The following is a 17,025-nucleotide window of genomic DNA, read 5'->3' on the forward strand; positions in this document are numbered from 1 at the left end:
AATTACTATTAGCTACCGAGCTGTTGACATATTCTACTTTAGTTAGCTAATTTTATTGTAGTTGGCTTCCCTAACTGCATAGTTAATAAATAAATAACTGGCCCCGTTCACTGCTAAAGTAATTACTTGAAACAAATTATTATTATAGTATTAAGACATTTAATTTTAAATCCCACTTGGATGACCCATGTGTAGTAATATATATAAAAAGTATTTTTGTTCATAAAGTAGGAAAGAAAAAATTAATGATTTGTGGTAATTAAAAACAAGATATTTAAAGAATACTTGGAATATTCAATCATAAAATAAATTGATTTCAAAAGATAGAGCAAAGAAAAACTCAGTCAGCATGAAATAACCTGGAAAATGAATGCGGGTCATTTTTGACCCATGTTGTGCATTAGAAGGGGTGTGCACATGTTTTGCATCAAAGGGTTAAATAGCGACACATTTTATCATTAGGCTAATGGATAAATTTAGAATGATTAAACATCTCATCTCATTATCTCTAGCCGCTTTATCCTGTTCTGCAGGGTCGCAGGCAAGCTGGAGCCTATCCCAGCTGACTACGGGCGAAAGGCGGGGTACACCCTGGACAAGTCGCCAGGTCATCACAGGGCTGACACACAGACACAGACAACCATTCACACTCGCATTCACACCTACGGTCAATTTAGAGTCACCAGTTAACCTAACCTGCATGTCTTTGGACTGTGGGGGGAAACTGGAGCACCCGGAGGAAACCCACGCCGGCCACAGGGCTTGAACCCGGACCTTCTTGCTGTGAGGCGACAGCGCTAACCACTACACCACCGTGCCGCCCATGATTAAACCTAATAATCATAATTTATACTTGATTTATAAACCTGTGATTTGTCTTGCAGCTTCTGGTCCTCTCTGGCCAATCGTAATAGTTTATATTTTGTCACTTGATGTTTATCTTCATACTTTTTTTTTTTTCTTTGTCTCTCGATCTCTGCGCAGTCATTCAGGTGCTCAGTGCATCACCTGCTCATACAAGGCTACATCGGGGTTGCTGTATCCTCTGGAGAGGGGCTTTATTTATGTTCACAAACCACCAGTGCACCTGCGCTTCGAGGAGATCTCCTGTGTGAACTTCGCCCGAGGCACCACCACCACGCGCTCCTTTGACTTCGAGATTGAGACTAAACAGGGCAACCAGTACACATTCAGCAGCATAGAGAGGTACAGTACATTATATAGTACCTAGAATTCCCTGTACAGTACTGCATGTTGAGTACCTACGTTATGGTGTTTTTATTTATTTTTAACGAATACAAGCATCAGTAATGGATAATGTTGCCATTTTCCAATGTGGAAAACCCGCCTGTCGTGTTTCTCTGTCTTGTAGAGAGGAATACGGCAAGCTGTTCGACTTTGTTAATGCCAAGAAGCTGAGCATTAAAAACAGAGGCTTAAAGGAGGTAAAGTAATCACATGGTGTATATAAACAGATGTAGCCTGGGTGTGTGCGTGACCTGGCCTCATTAGAGACAATAAAAGCTGAACCTAACCATCTAACCACCTCAGGGGTTGGAACGTTTTCGGACCGGTTATCCTGAACGACTTGTAGCTCTTTACCGCCGTCTTATGGACAGGGTAGTATACTGCAGTCTTTGAGTGTGTGTGTGTGTGTACAGGACATAAAGGCAGCCGACGGCTACAGTGACTCCGACGAGGATGAACACGATGCTTATTTGGAGAGGATGAAGGAGGAGGGTAAAATCAGAGAGGAGGGGGAGTCCGAAGGTGATAGCGGTAAGTGACCCCGTCGGTGTGTCGCATTTGAAACGCATGCTTTGTTAGATAAACGAGTGTTTTCATTTATGGAATTCCGTGCAAATCTTTCCGGACCATATCAATACTTTGAATTAGCTGTAGCTAAATCGGACTAGCATGCTGTGTTAAAAATCTATTTCTGCAGACGAGTCCTTCAATCCTGGTGAGGAAGATGACGATATTGCTGAAGAGTGAGCATTTATTTATTTATTTTTAACTCGTTTTCTTTACTACTTTTGATCGGGTTTTCTTAACAACCTGTTTTGTTCTCCTCCCTTGTGTGTATGCGTGCTCTCACAGATATGACAGTAATGCCTCGGTGAGCAACAGTGAGGCAGAGGATGATAGCGAGGATGAAGGGAAGAAGAAAAAAGTCGAGAAGAAGCCCAAGAAACCCGTGAAGGAGAAAAAGGAGAGAAAACCACGCAAAGAGGTAAATTCTATGAAGTTAAACAAATGAAAATTTTGTGTGTGCGCGTTTTGATTCTGAATTGTTTCCTTGGTCCAAACTCCGTATATGGTCGTGGTGTTGGTCATTTTAGTGGAACAGTTATTTGGCTGTGATCAGACATGGTGGCCTTACCACTGAACACTCAATGAAAGAAAAGGATCCAAATCTGTTACCGTTTAACCTAGTGTGTGTGTGTGTGTTTGCAAGTCATTTCGTAGCCCTGTGTTGATGATGCCCAGACACCAGACTCCCACAGAGCTGGGGAGAAAGAAAAAAAAAAAAAGTCCATTCTTCTTTTTGTGCGTTTTGGGCACACAACCCCGCATATGTCCGAGGGAATAAATAAAAACCTAATTAATACAATCCATGTGTGCGGCATAATTACTTCCTGGTGTGTTGTGAAATGTGCAGTTCTAGCGATGCACAGATGAGCACATTTTCCTGGCCTCAGAAACTGACCAATGTACTGTTTATATTAGGACAGACAATGTTCTTTAACATTAGGTTTGACGTTTTGTGACTGCACGCATGTAGTATCTAATATGCATGTAAATATACGTGAGAAATATTTTATTCTACTAGACAGTCAACACAGGTGTCCTCTGTCTCTCGGGCTTGGGGTTGGTATTGTATAAACCATAGAAAGTGAAAACTGCGCAAAGAAAATGATAAAATCGTACAAAAATTACGTTTCTCATTTGTTTGACTGATTTTTGATTTATTCTCGGTTTTGTATTTCGCTAGATTTTCCATTCCAAATAAAAATCAACCATCTTTTGCACGTTTTTATGTAGACGTGTATAAGCACAAACACGACTCTTCCAGCAGAAGGCATTGTCAGGAAATTTTGGAGCGGGGGTATACCTCTGTCCATATCTCTCCATCTGTCCGAAACACCCTTTTTTTCCTCAGCAACCTCAAATCATAGCCACTTGGGGTTCTACTAACTAGTGTATCTCAAAAAATTAGAATACCATGAAAAAGTTCCTTTTTTTTTCATAATTTAATTCAAAAAGGTAAACTTTCATATATTCTATATTCATTACATGTAAAGTGAAATATTTAGAGCCTTTTTTTGTTTTAATTTTGATGATTATGGCTTATAGCTCATGAAAATCAGAAATCCAGTATCTTAAATTATTAGAATATTCCCTAAGATCAATCAAAAAAAGGATTTACAATACAGAAATGTCCAACTTCTGAAAAGTATATTCATTTATACACTCAATACTTGGTTGGGGGCTCCTTTACCATGAATTACTGTATCAATGCGGTGTGGCATGGAGGTGATCAGTCTGTAGCACTGCTGAGGTGTTATTGAAGCCCAGGTTGCTTTGATAGTGGCCTTCAGCGTATCTGTATTTTTGGGTCAGGTGTTTCTCATCTTCCTCTTGACAATACCCCATAGATTCTCTATGGGGTTCAGGTCAGGCAAGTTGGCTGGCCAATCAAACACGGTAATATCATGGTCAGCAAACCATTTGGTAGTAGTTTTCGCACTGTGGGTAGGTGCCAAGTCCTGCTGGAAAAGGAAATCAGCATCTCCAAAAAGCTCGTCAGCAGACGGAAGCATGAAGTGCTCTAAAATCTCCTGGTAGATGGCTGTGTTGACTTTGGACTTGATAAAATACAGTGAACCAACACCAGCAGATGACATGGCACCCCAAATCATCACAGACTGTGGAAACTTCACACTGGGCTTCAAACACCTTGGATTCTGTGCCTCTTCACTCTTCCTCCAGACTCTAGAACCGTGATTTCCAAATTAAATGCAAAATGTACTTTCATCTGAAAAGAGGACTTTGGGCCACTGAGCAACAGTCCATTTCTTTCTCTCCTTAGCCCAGATAAGACACTTCTGACATTGTCTCTGGCTCAGGAGTAGCTTGATTATTAGGAATGCGAAAGTTGTATCCCCTTTCTTGAAGATGTCTGTTCGTGATGGGTCTTGATACACTGACACCAGCCTCAGTCCACTCCTTGTGAAGCTCTCCCAAGTTCTTGAATCAACTTTTCTTGACAATCCTCTCAAGACTGCGGCCATCCCTGTTGCTTGTGCACCTTTTCCAGCCACCCTTTTCAGCAATGACCTTTTGTGGCTTACCCTCCTTGTGGAGGGCATCAGTGATCATCTTCTGGACAACAGTCAAGTCAGCAGTCTTCCCCATGATTGTGGTTGTGTGTACTGAACTAGACCGAGAGATACACTGTGTTCATACTGTTTTACTCAAACTCGAAATGAAATATTCTAATATTTTGAGATGGTTTTTTTTATGTTTTTGTACTGTATACCATACTGATTAAAATTAAAATAGAAAAATGCTTGAAACATTTTAGTTTATGTGTAATGAGTCTAATATATAACATTTTCACTTTCTTAAATAACTGATGGAAAATATTGAACTTTTTCACAATATTCTAATTTTTTGAGATGCACTAGTATACCGTGTATACCGTTTTCAGGTCTGTCGCACATCAACTTCCTGTTTACCGACTGAATGTATTTACGAAACATATAGGATGGATTTTGACGCTATTTCAAGAAGCAAATAAGTTTACCAGGATGCTGTGTGAAATCCCTGTGGAGAACATTGCTCTTTACTTACTCGTTTCAGGGTTAATTATTTGTTGAGGTCAACGTTCATGATAAGTGTCCTATTCCTTCGACCGCTTGCATTCTGATGTAAGCAAGAGCGCGGGGGATACGTAAGTGAGCAGTAGCTCACAGTTGATCTTGTATAATTAATAAGACCTGAATATAACACGCCTAGCTGAGAAAATATCAACAAAATCATAGTGATCGAACACAAATAACATGTTGCCTCTTTCACTAACAGAAGAAGGTGAAGGACGCAGGAGCCCCGAAGAGGCCCATGAGCGCCTACATGCTGTGGCTGAATGCGAACAGAGAGCGGATCAAGTCCGAGAATCCTGGAATCTCCGTCACGGAGATCTCCAAGAAAGCCGGAGAGATGTGGAAACAGATCGACAAGAGCCGCAAAGAGGTTGGTACTATGATACTACAGAGTAACTAAAGGAGAACTGAAGGCAATTTTTTTTTCTTTTTAAAATTATCAAAATTCTATTTTTCTCATTTTATTAAATATCAGAACACATTTTTGATCGCTATTTTGTCGCTGCTATAGCAAGTTCTGAGTGTTTGAAATATGCTCTGTAATATATCAGTCCATATGTCAAAGCAACGGCCGTAAACGAGATTCACCGAGACCTGTGCGAGACATCGTAGGACGGAAGTAAAACGTACAGCGGAAATCAAAGCGACCGACATCTGTCGACGTTGTCAAAAGACGCGCGCGCCCGCCTTCAATTGCTGATGTAATCAAGCCGGAAGTTTTGTTTGTTTTGATAGCAATCAGGAAAGTTTGAAAAAAGTAGGCAGTAATCGTCATTTAAACTCGTTTTTGTGCAATATTTCATTTGGAAAACAGTTTTCAAAATGCTAGCGCTGACACTTCACATTTCGAAGTCTCGTGAAGATCGCGCGGGTAAGCGACGCCTGCCGTGGACCAAACGAACTAAATTCAACACGGCTAAAAACCGAACAGGCCGATAAGGAAATATTTAATTGCGATTAGCTGCCAATACGAGTCACGATATAAGGTTACTAAAACCGAAAACGTAATTGAAGTGGTGGCTCAACAGTTAAAGGTCCCATGGCATCATTTTTTCATTAATTGTGCGGTGGTCTCTAGTATGAATGAATGCCCTGTGAGCCGGTTTTGGTGAAAAAAAAATGCTGTGGTTCTCCTGTTTCAGGCTGTTCTAGTTTGGTGGGAGAGCGACAGGATTTCAGCTCTTATCATTAATATTAATGACATGTAAACGTGTTACCTCTGATTGGCTAACAGCACTGTGACGCTACCTCCAGTGGGTCAGAACAAGCGGATGTGGGTGTCTTACTATGGCGAGAGAGAAGGAACAAACCGCGAAGGGAAAAATACCGCGCGCTGACGTCATTAAGGTGCGACGCGAGGAAATAAAATAAATTCAACAAATGTTTGGGTTTTTACTGAACAAACAAACAAATAAAATGAACGAGTGACTTAAAAAAAAGAATGTGGGTGTCTTTGTAAAAACTGTTTTGATTGGCTGTTATAACAGAGCATGCTGCATGCTTTTTGGTTTTGTAGCGCAGAGTACCTGGCTAACTGCAGGAAGCGGTTAGCTGCACAGCTAATGTAGCCATTGCAAGGCTAACGTGGCACCGATTTTAAAACACGGCAAAATGACTTAACAGTTATACACTTGTTCAGTGTTTGTTGCTGATGCGGCAGGGATGCTTGGTACGGACCCAGGCTTCAGTGACAGTTGATGTGCAAAACCTGCCCTGTACTGTCCCAAGTTGTGGAAACATTCCTCAGGAAAATGCTTCCGACAAACATACACCGTCTTAGGTAGACTCGACGGCGTGTTATTGAAGTAAATAAAATTAAGCCACTGCGTCTTCAGGGGCTCTCCCGTCGGCAGTAAAAACAGACTCCTTTCTGTGTTGTCACATCCATGTACAGCGCAATTTCCATGTTTCGCTCGCTTAGGTGATGCCATGTTGTTGTGTCCTCTATGGTCTCCTCACTACAACTGGGCGGGCAATCCATACAGTGGGTGGGAATCCAGAGGGGGGGCGTGGGGATCATCTCCCTTGCTGACGTAGTAAAGGGAAGAGCCTATCAACGTGCCATTTTGACGCGCCATTCTCAAATGTTGACAAAGGGTGAGCATAGTTTGGTTTACACATTATGAAATTTCTAGCCACTGGGGTGACTTAAGAAGGTCAGAGGAACTCATTTTAACGTTAAAAAACCTCAGAAAGTGAAAATTTCATGCCATGGGACCTTTAAGGTTCTGGGTTACTGATCAGGTCATGGTTCAAGCCCCAGCACTGCCAAGCTGCCACTGTTTGGGCCCTTGAGCAAGGCCCTTATCGTTCTCTACTCCAGGGGCGCTGTATCATGTGCTCTGACCCTAACAAGCTGGCGTATGTGAAAAGAATTTCACTGTGCTGTTATGTTTTACAAATAAAAGCTGTTTATTTTACCCAAGTTATCCTTATACGACCCGAATGAATAATTATTTCACAATGCATGGCACAGCTAAAATGCGCCTCCGCCTACTGAAACCCACAAACGCTCCAGGGTGTGCTCTGTCTGATCTCGCTTTCTGGAACAAACCAGCTTCGGTTGACCAAAACGCATTTGGGGGAAGAGTACAGTGGAGTTTAACAGCACTAACCGATTTGATGAATTTCTTTTCTAGCTAACACACTTCCCTGAACCCTCTCTGTCTGTCTGTGTGTGTAGGAGTGGGAAAAGAAGGCTGAAGAAGCTAAAAAACAATATGATCGAGCAATGAAAGAATATAAAGAAAGCGGAGGAGGAGGAGCTTCATCATCAGCGGTCAAGTGAGCGAACTGTATATACTGCATACGCATAAGTACATGTACATAAATTATTAACGTGCTAGGTCTCTGCACGATGCACCACATCTCCATGAACTCTCTCTCTACTTGGACTCAAAGGGTTGTATAAAAGTATTTGCCCTCCACCTCCTTTCTACTTTTGTCGCATGGAATCATTTTCAGGTCTTTTTAGATGACGTAACTCCTAAACAAAATCATAAATCAGTTTCTCTTATGTTCGATGGAGTCTCAGGGTTCTAGATATGATTACCCCGTCAAGATGTTTAAAGTGCATATTCTGGACCAATTTCGTTTTTTTTTTTAATATAAAAGTATGTCCCTTTACACACTCATCCAGAAGGGTAATTTTGCACAAGGCCATCTGTCTACAGCAGAAAAAAATAAAATAACAAAACGCGTCTGGAAAAATCCCAAGGGAGTCTGGAGCCAGATTCGTGACGTCACCTGCGGAAGCTCCAGCAGGCTGAGAGAGCTTGCGCAGTTTCAGTGCACAGCCTGTGTAGACCAAGCGCTCCCATTTCTCCCTCATTGTCCGGTCTTTTGGAAAATAAGTACTAATCCCATCGTGACTGGTGTTGCTACACCCTCCTACGATACATCTGTTAACCTTTTTAATAATTACGCGATAACGTTGAAGAATTTTGCAGAAAACCACCAGGTTGTTTTCTCATAAACAAACCAGCGCTGACGTAGGATTCAGAAGGAGGCGTCCCGCACGCGACGTCACGAAAATCAATGTTTCCCGGGAAATCCAAATGGCAAGTTTTTTCAGAGGCGGACCAATTCGCCTCAAATGGCTCGATTTCAACTGAATTTTTCTGGTATTGCGCAAGGTAAAAAAAAAATTTGCAGAGAATGCAGGATGTTACAGATATTTGACCAAAGTTTAATATAAAATAGGAGAATTACATTGATCTTGCTCCTGAATTTACCCGTGATATGCACTTTAAGCCAGTTTTCTCCCATCTTTTTCTTCTTATTGTGGCATGGCATGGTTGTAGAAACTACAGCACGCCAATGGTCAGGTGATTGGGGTTTAGAATGCAGCTACAGCATAGCTGTCGTAGTTGAATCGGCTGATTTGGAGTCGGTTAAATATATACCCTGTCCACACTAGGGATTTTGTACCGATACGAAACTACTTTCGTACCGCAACACCTGTCCACACTCGCAACTATACCGGTACTGTAGCGGTATAACTGCATAAGTATGAAACCCACAAATGTATGGGTTTCGTACCGGTACAGTATCGGTACTGTAGCGTTTCGCTGTAGTGTGGACAGATGAAGCGGCTCTGTATCGATACAAATATAATGCGCATGCGCAAAGTCACACACCTCAATCGATGTCTTCTCTGAATAAAATAGTGAAGAACGGAGATTCGTTTGTTTCTTTCTCAACTGCCTCGCGCGTTTTATATAGTCTGGTTAACACCAGACCATATCACAAGTGAAATATGGTCTGGAATCCGCCTATTGAATTTCTCGTAGGGGAGGTGTGGTTTACGATTGTCAACGGCCGTTTATTGGACGTTGCGAATGTCTATCATTTGGCGTATACGTAGCCCATGGCCAATCATGGCAGTTGTACCTGGTGACGTAGTTAGAGCGGCGAAGAAAGACTGTAACGCCAAACGCTGTTCTTTTTTTAAAACAAACTTTCGCTCTAAACTATTCAGAACAGTGTCTAAAGCTTGATCGAAAGTTTGGTTCGTATCGCTCGACGCCATGTTAAATGTGATCTGTAAACAGTCCCAAATAAACTACAAGCTTCCGTTTGTCGAGTAGTACGCGTCACCGTCTTTCCACCCCTCCCCACTCTCTGATTGGCTCCCTAACTCAGGCGAGCCTTTAGACCATAGTTTCCATGCTGTCTTTTCAGATCGGAACGATTGTGCAAAGCAGCATGGGATTTCCCAGGCTACGTTTTATACAATTCGACTGAATAAATGACCACCAGAAATACAGACTGTACATTGACAACAAAAAGCGCACACACACGTTGTTTCATCCGCCATATTCTCGGAAGGAAGTTACTCGGTAACCACGGAAACATTTCGCGCACGCGCGTTTCAACTACCGTGAAAGAAAACCGCAAACATTTCTCGCTAGTGTGGACAGATGCACTAAACTGTACCGGTATACTTTGTATCGATCCAGTTATACCACTTTCGTACCGGTATAAGTGTGAACACAGCAATAATCTGATGGGCTGACTGAGTAATCAAGGTGCTCCTGGGTGTTTGAGAAATGATTTAGCTTTTCAGTAAATGTGTTGCCATGGTGCAGGATTTTGTGAATAGAGCTTAAATTATTCAGTGGAACAAATTGCCTCTTCCTGATGTATTGTAACAAGTCACGGTAATTAATTATGGAAATCGTTGTGGGGAAATGGGGCCGTTTACACAGAAAGCACTAGAAACGTAAGGCACATACAAGGAAATATAGACGCTTCGCTGTAAATTGAATTAACCAGTTAATCAGTCTCGTAAAAATATCATCTTGTACGCGGTGTGCGCGTACAAAGGAGTTTCCCTTTGTTTACAAGGATACTGATTTAACCAAAGAGTTTTACTGTATTGAGTAATCTTTGAAAGAAATGATAAAGGCTACATTTCCTGTCCCAGATGTCGTACTTGAAGGTCCTCGTGTACGTGAGGAGAATGCAGCTCGAGCCTTTTTGAAGTTTGAGCATGCAGCCTTTAGAAGAGTTTGTCCTCATGTCATGCTGGTGCAGTTCGGTCGTTTTCATAACTTGTAGAGGTCTGACTGTCCGATGAAAATCCCCTGCCTGTCCACAGAGCATCATGCATTTATTCACACCTAGGGGCATATTAACACTTAAAGGGGAACTGAAGGCAAATTTTTAAATCAAAATTCTATATCTCCATTTTATTAAATATAGGAATGCATTTTTGATCGTTATTTTGTCACTGCTATAGCAAGTTATGAGTGTTTTGAAATATGCTCTATAATATATCAGTCCATTTGTCAAAGCAATGGCCGTAAACGAGATTCGTTGAGACCTGTGCGAGACATCGTAGGACGGAAGTAAAACGTACAGCGGAAATCAAAGTGACCATCTGCCAACGTTCCCTGTGTCCGAAATTGCTCACTTGTTCCCTACTCCCTATATAGAGGGCTATCGCATGACGTCACCGCGCCGCGAGATTTTGTTAAGGGCCATATTGGAAGACCAAGTACATGCACTCACTATATAAACCAAAGTACGAGCGAGAGTAAAGTGACACGATGGCTGATAATTCGGGTTATGTGAGTACATTACCAGCTGCAGAAAGGGCACGGTATGTGGAGAAACTGGCTGTGATTGATGGGTTTGACCCATATGATAAGACTCGGGGCAAGGGAGAATGGAAACAAGGAGGACCTGACACCAATTCTGCCATCTGTTTGCTACCCAGACATTGTAAACTATCTGTTGTTTACACCCAGTGCCTACACTGCTGATGACTTGAAAGCCTACAAAGGGCTACAGGCTTACAATTATGTTGTTAGTGGCTTGGTTCGTGATATTACAGCTGTTATTAAGAATAACCTACACATAGTTATGGCCAAGGTAATCTTGTTGATATTTATCTTTTAATAATATATCTTTTCAGTTGAAAAATTAATACTTTTTGTTACTATTAAGGTATCCATAATTTAGGTTAATTTATCCAAATTATACATATGTATTTATGATATATGCCTACACAACAACTATGCTTTATTTATATAATAGGAGGGAGAGCAAGCCCCAAACCATCCTACATTATTATTATTATTAAATTGTAGAAGTCTGGGAGGCTTGCTCCTCATACAGTTATCAACTTGGGGCCAATTTAGCATGTTTTAAATCTGAATTTCTTGTGTTTGCTTACCTCAAAGTGTCCGCGGATCATGCACAGACTTATCCATTATATCCACAGTTTTTTGCCAAGTCTCACACAGGTTTCTTTCAAGTCTACTGTTGGGCCAATAAATCATAAATAAAACAGCTCAGATTTGTTTAAGTCGTTTGCCACTCCACTTTATTCTCGTGGGTTCACATACCGCTGCCGTTATTTCCCCCTAATCACGAGTTTGTTGGTCTTCCAAAATGGCGCAGGGTCTGTTTACTTCCGGTTTCGGGTGACGTCAGTGAAATCCCTCTATAGGGAATTACTGTATAGAGGACTATATAGTGAGCTCGTTGGTAAAACGAAAAACGCTTTCGGACACTAGTCTGTCGTGCTGGTATTTACGTCATTACTGGCGCGCAATTAAAATGTGCCGGATCAGTCGGCTGGTTGGTTTTCAAAATAAAATACATGCATCATGCATGAAAATCCCTCACCTTTCGTCGAAATTCGCCGTTTTGAAACCAAAATGGGTGACCTATGTGAATCGTGTAGATCCGATGAGAGAAAAAAAATTGGGGGGGGTGTTTGATATTGACGCCATAGCGACGAGTACATCTTGCTGCGAAGGGCAAGCAGCATCATTTCGCGCCTCTTCTCCTGCTGGCCAGAGCGTGCACACATCAGTCAGAGTGCAGACCAGACCGCTGGAAGCTGGATTGAGTCATCGGACTGAATTTCCTACTTTTTTCAAACTTTCCTGATTTGCCATCAAAAAAAAAAAACTTCCGGCTTGATTACGTCAGCATTCGAAAGGGGGCGCGCGCGTCTTTTGACAATCCCTGTGTCCGAAATTGCTCGCTACTCACTATAGAGGGATTTCACTGACGTCACCCGAAACCGGAAGTAAACAGACCCTGCGCCATTTTGGAAGACCAACAAACTCGTGATTAGGGGGAAATAACGGCAGCGGTATGTGAACCCACGAGAATAAAGTGGAGTGGCAAACGACTTAAACAAATCTGAGCTGTTTTATTTATGATTTATTGGCCCAACAGTAGACTTGAAAGAAACCTGTGTGAGACTTGGCAAAAAACTGTGGATATAATGGATAAGTCTGTGCATGATCTGCGGACACTTTGAGGTAAGCAAACGCAAGAAATTCAGATTTAAAACATGCTAAATTGGCCCCAAGTTGATAACTGTATGAGGAGCAAGCCTCCCAGACTTCTACAATTTAATAATAATAATAATAATTTAGGATGGTTTGGGGCTTGCTCTCCCTCCTATTATATAAATAAAGCATAGTTGTTGTGTAGGCATATATCATAAATACATATGTATAATTTGGATAAATTAACCTAAATTATGGATACCTTAATAGTAACAAAAAGTATTAATTTTTCAACTGAAAAGATATATTATTAAAAGATAAATATCAACAAGATTACCTTGGCCATAACTATGTGTAGGTTATTCTTAACAACAGCTGTAATATCATGAACCAAGCCACTAACGACATAATTGTAAGCCTGTAGCCCTTTATAGGCTTTCAAGTCATCAGCAGTGTAGGCACTGGGTGTAAACAACAAATAGTTTACAATGTCTGGGTAGCAAACAGATGGCAGAATTGGTGTCCGGTCCTCCTTATGTTTCCATTCTCCCTTGCCCCGAGTCTTACCATATGGGTCAAACCCATCAATCACAGCCAGTTTCTCCACATACCGTGCCCTTTCTGCAGCTGGTAATGTACTCACATAACCCGAATTATCATCCATCGTGTCACTTTACTCTCGCTCGTACTTTTGTTTTATATAGTGAGTGCATGTACTTGGTCTTCCAATATGGCGCCTAACAAAATCTCGCGGCGCGGTGACGTCATGCGGTAGCCCTCTATAGGGCACTGTATAGTGGAGACGCCATTTTGTAGTGCTGTCTGTGCTGAAAGAAATCAAATTAAAAGTCTCAAATTTGATTTAATAAAAGACAGCAGCAAAGAAGAAAGTATTCAGCCTTGATTTAAAAAGAACTGAAAGCTGCAGGTACTTCCATATCTTGGCAGGCTGAGTGGTATGCTGAGGCACCTCTTGCCAGCAGACCAGGATATCCAGAGGGAACTTGTGCGGTTCAGTGTTGACCTGACCATCCCCAGCTTCAAGGAGGGAGAGAGCATCGTGGAGTGGTGTGGTCATGTCTTCGACAAACCAGACAAGTACCCCTCCCTGGGTGCACTGATTAAGTGTTGCCTCTCCATCTTTCATGGACCTAGAGTCGAGTCCTCATTTAGTCTGATGAATGATGTAATTGATCAAAGGAGTGGCAACATGAATGTGGAAACATTTAATGCAATACAGACGGTCAAGTACACGCTGATGTCCAGGGGGAAGACAGCTATGCAGCTCTTTAGAAGGGAGGACGTGAAGTTTGGGGAAGTGGACAGAACATTGTGCAAGAACATTAACTCTGCAGCAGCCACATACAAACAGCAGCAGAGGGTGAACAAGGAGGAAAAGCAGCAGAGCAAGTATGGCTCTCAAGCAACTTGCAGTGCTCAGCAGGCCAAGAAACCGACTGCTGAAGGAGAGAAGCGGGCAAGGCTGAAACATGTGGCAACTCGGCGAAAGCGGGCCATGGAGACACTGGTGGTCCAGGCAAATAAAAGGAAAAAATGATCACGATTCCTTGTGTGTTCTCCACTTTCTTCGTTCTATTATTCGCATTTTTTTCCAGGGCATAATTTCACTATAACTACATGTATTTGTACTGTATGTCCTTGTGCAAATGTCAATACAGTATACTTAGTAAGGAGGCTATAATATTTGTTCTGGGGGAGGACCCCCAAACAAAATAAAACAACACCAGAGGCCACGTCACCACTCGCGCACCCTTCTCACCTTTTTCACCCCGACCCGTTTTCATGCCTGATGCATGCGTTTTAGTCATAAATCCATATTATACTGAGCGCATTTCCCACATTAATCAATACAAAGTGCCTGCATCTTTCAGTTCTTTTAAATCAAGGCTGAATACTTTCTTCTTTGCCGCTGCCTTTTATTAAATCAAATTTGAGACTTTTCTTTCAGTGCGACCGCAATGCATGATGGGATATATTGCTTTGGTTAGTGACCATCGTTGTACACTGCTTTTCGTGATGCATTGTGGGATACTTTGAGTGCACTATATAGGGTGTAAATCCTCACTAAGGGTTCGGACAGCACTACAAAATGGCGTCCCCACTATATAGTGCCCTATATGATGAATAAGGAGCGATTTTCGGTCACGGGTTGTCAAAAGACGCGCGCGTCGTCTTTCGAATGCTGATGTAATCAAGCCGGAAGTTTTGTTTGTTTTGATAGCAATCAGGAAAGTTTGAAAAAAGTAGGCAGTAATCGTCGTTTAAACTCATTTTTGTGCAATATTTCGTTTGGGAAAACAATTTTCAAAATGGCGGCGCTGACACTTGATGTTTCGAAGTCTCGCACAAGTCTCGTGAAGATCGCGCAGATGAGCGACGCCTGCCGCGGACCAAACGAACTAAATTCAACACGGCTAAAAACCGAATAGGCCGATGAGTGAGTATAATATTTAATTGCGATTAGTTGCCAATACGAGTCACGATATAAGGTTGCCAAAACTGAAAATGTAATTGAGTAACACGTTAATTAAGAAATAAAGCAAGTTTAAAAATGACGTCAGTTCTCCTTTTAACATCACCAGTTCATCTACTGGGATGTTTTGAAGGTGGGAGGAGCCCCACATACTCCAGCTTCGTTAATACAGAAATTGTAATGCCCTAGTGATGTTTGTGCTAGTGCAAGGAATACCGTTAGCGAACCTCGTGGTCAGCGATGACACAATTTATTGAAAGTAAGGTTGCTGTGCGACAGGGAAAAGAAGAAGAAGAAAGGCGGGAAAGTGGATGAGAAGAAAAGGAAGAGCGGAGGAGAGAAGGAGCGAGACAGAGGAGGCAACGACAGCTTTAAGAGCAAAGAGTTCATTTCTAGCGAGGAGAGCTCATCCGAGTCTGATCGCGGCAAAGCTAGAAAGCGCAAGGTAACACACACGGCTTCTGGCAATAATACCGGAAGTTTTTTTTTTTTTATTATTAATTGATTAGGACTGGCCGTAATATTTTTCTCTCTCTCCCTCACAGGCTGATGATGATGATGATGAGGAAGAAGAAATTGTCTCGACACCAGAGAGCTCGGAGGAGGAGGAAGGTTCTGACTGAAGTCGCACACGTGTGCTGGGGTTCTGAGTACAGGAGCTGCTGCAACTACCAAACTATGCACCATGTTTTCACTGAACATCATTTAGACACTGTGTTCTCAATCAAGCAAACATTGCTTAGAAACAAAATGATAATTAGCTAAAGAAAATCTATCGTTGTCAGAATGTTTGTTTTAAGATTTGGACCAGGTCTTTAAACATAACGTAATATAAATGGGGTACGTTAACTATCAAGCTTTTAGAGCCTGGGTTAAACATTTATAAGCCAGTTTTTAATACAAAACTCATTTTTTGGTGTAATAATTAATTGCTCTTACAAAGATATCGGTGATATTTTTGATATTTATAATTCCACTCATTTTGTCCTCGTGTGTGGGTGTTTTTCACGTTCAGAGAAAACGGTGCATTTTAGTGGCTCATGCTGAATGTCAGCAATGTGTATCAGAACATCACTGTTACTTTTTACGTTTTTTTTTTTTTTTTTTTTTTTTTACATATCCTCTCAGGCATCGCAATCGCTGATAAGACGCATGTACACACACTGACGGAACTTTGGACCAAGTTTTTCTGCCTCATCAAGAACTGGTATACATTCACTATATGAGAAATGCAAACAATGGAGAGGCGGGTACCTTTTTTGTGTTAACTTTTTATACATTCTGTTGTCTGAGAACAACCCAGCTAGAGCCCTTTACTATCTTTTTCTTACTTGTAGGTAAATTTGACTCAAAAAAAAAAAATTTCAGGGATCATTAGCAGCGGTGTCTTGTTTTTGTTTCACCCATTTTTTTTTTCTTTTTTTTTTAATGAAGATCCTGTACCGCAGCTTGATTTGAATATATGGATGTTCTGTTTTTGTCCTGTCACAAGATCAATAAATGTTTTGTAATAAAGTTTGAACTGTGTGTGAGGTTTTTACACAAATTCCAATAAGAAGCTGTACATCATCCAGGCGAAAGATATTCAGTCTCACGCTTCATGTGACGATGCGTTTCTTTTGGCAAGTCTGTTCCAGGCATCTACTTTACTCATACTAGAGATTTATAGCAACTTTCATTTACTAGAATTAATTCCAAGAATTTACATACCATGTTCATTTTAAACAGTTTGGAAAATTCTAGAAATGTCCATGATTCCTTTTAGTTGGCCAATGGCTAATTAAATAGCTGACCTTCAGAAACCAGTTCCTCCTTAGGAGCAATTCCCTGAACAAGAAGAAACCTTTATTTGTCACATGTACAGTGGTGCTTGAACGTTTGTGAACCCTTT

General features: G+C 41.4%; 1 protein-coding gene across 1 annotated transcript in view; it reads left to right on the plus strand.

Moving 5' to 3' along the window:
• The window catches only part of ssrp1a (structure specific recognition protein 1a), a 77,284-nt gene extending 61,035 nt beyond the window's left edge, over nucleotides 1-16,249 (plus strand). Inside the window, exons 10-18 of the mRNA XM_060927321.1 lie at nucleotides 985-1,206; nucleotides 1,373-1,445; nucleotides 1,662-1,779; nucleotides 1,946-1,991; nucleotides 2,101-2,233; nucleotides 5,089-5,256; nucleotides 7,570-7,670; nucleotides 15,414-15,579; nucleotides 15,680-16,249. Coding sequence (XP_060783304.1) covers nucleotides 985-1,206; nucleotides 1,373-1,445; nucleotides 1,662-1,779; nucleotides 1,946-1,991; nucleotides 2,101-2,233; nucleotides 5,089-5,256; nucleotides 7,570-7,670; nucleotides 15,414-15,579; nucleotides 15,680-15,757 — 1,105 coding nt within the window. The 3' untranslated portion in view covers nucleotides 15,758-16,249. The remainder of the gene's footprint in view (nucleotides 1-984; nucleotides 1,207-1,372; nucleotides 1,446-1,661; nucleotides 1,780-1,945; nucleotides 1,992-2,100; nucleotides 2,234-5,088; nucleotides 5,257-7,569; nucleotides 7,671-15,413; nucleotides 15,580-15,679) is intronic.
• The last annotated feature ends 776 nt before the right edge of the window (nucleotides 16,250-17,025 follow it).

This window comes from Neoarius graeffei, chromosome 8 (genome assembly GCF_027579695.1).
Source record: "Neoarius graeffei isolate fNeoGra1 chromosome 8, fNeoGra1.pri, whole genome shotgun sequence".
In the NCBI taxonomy this organism is placed as follows: domain Eukaryota; kingdom Metazoa; phylum Chordata; class Actinopteri; order Siluriformes; family Ariidae; genus Neoarius; species Neoarius graeffei.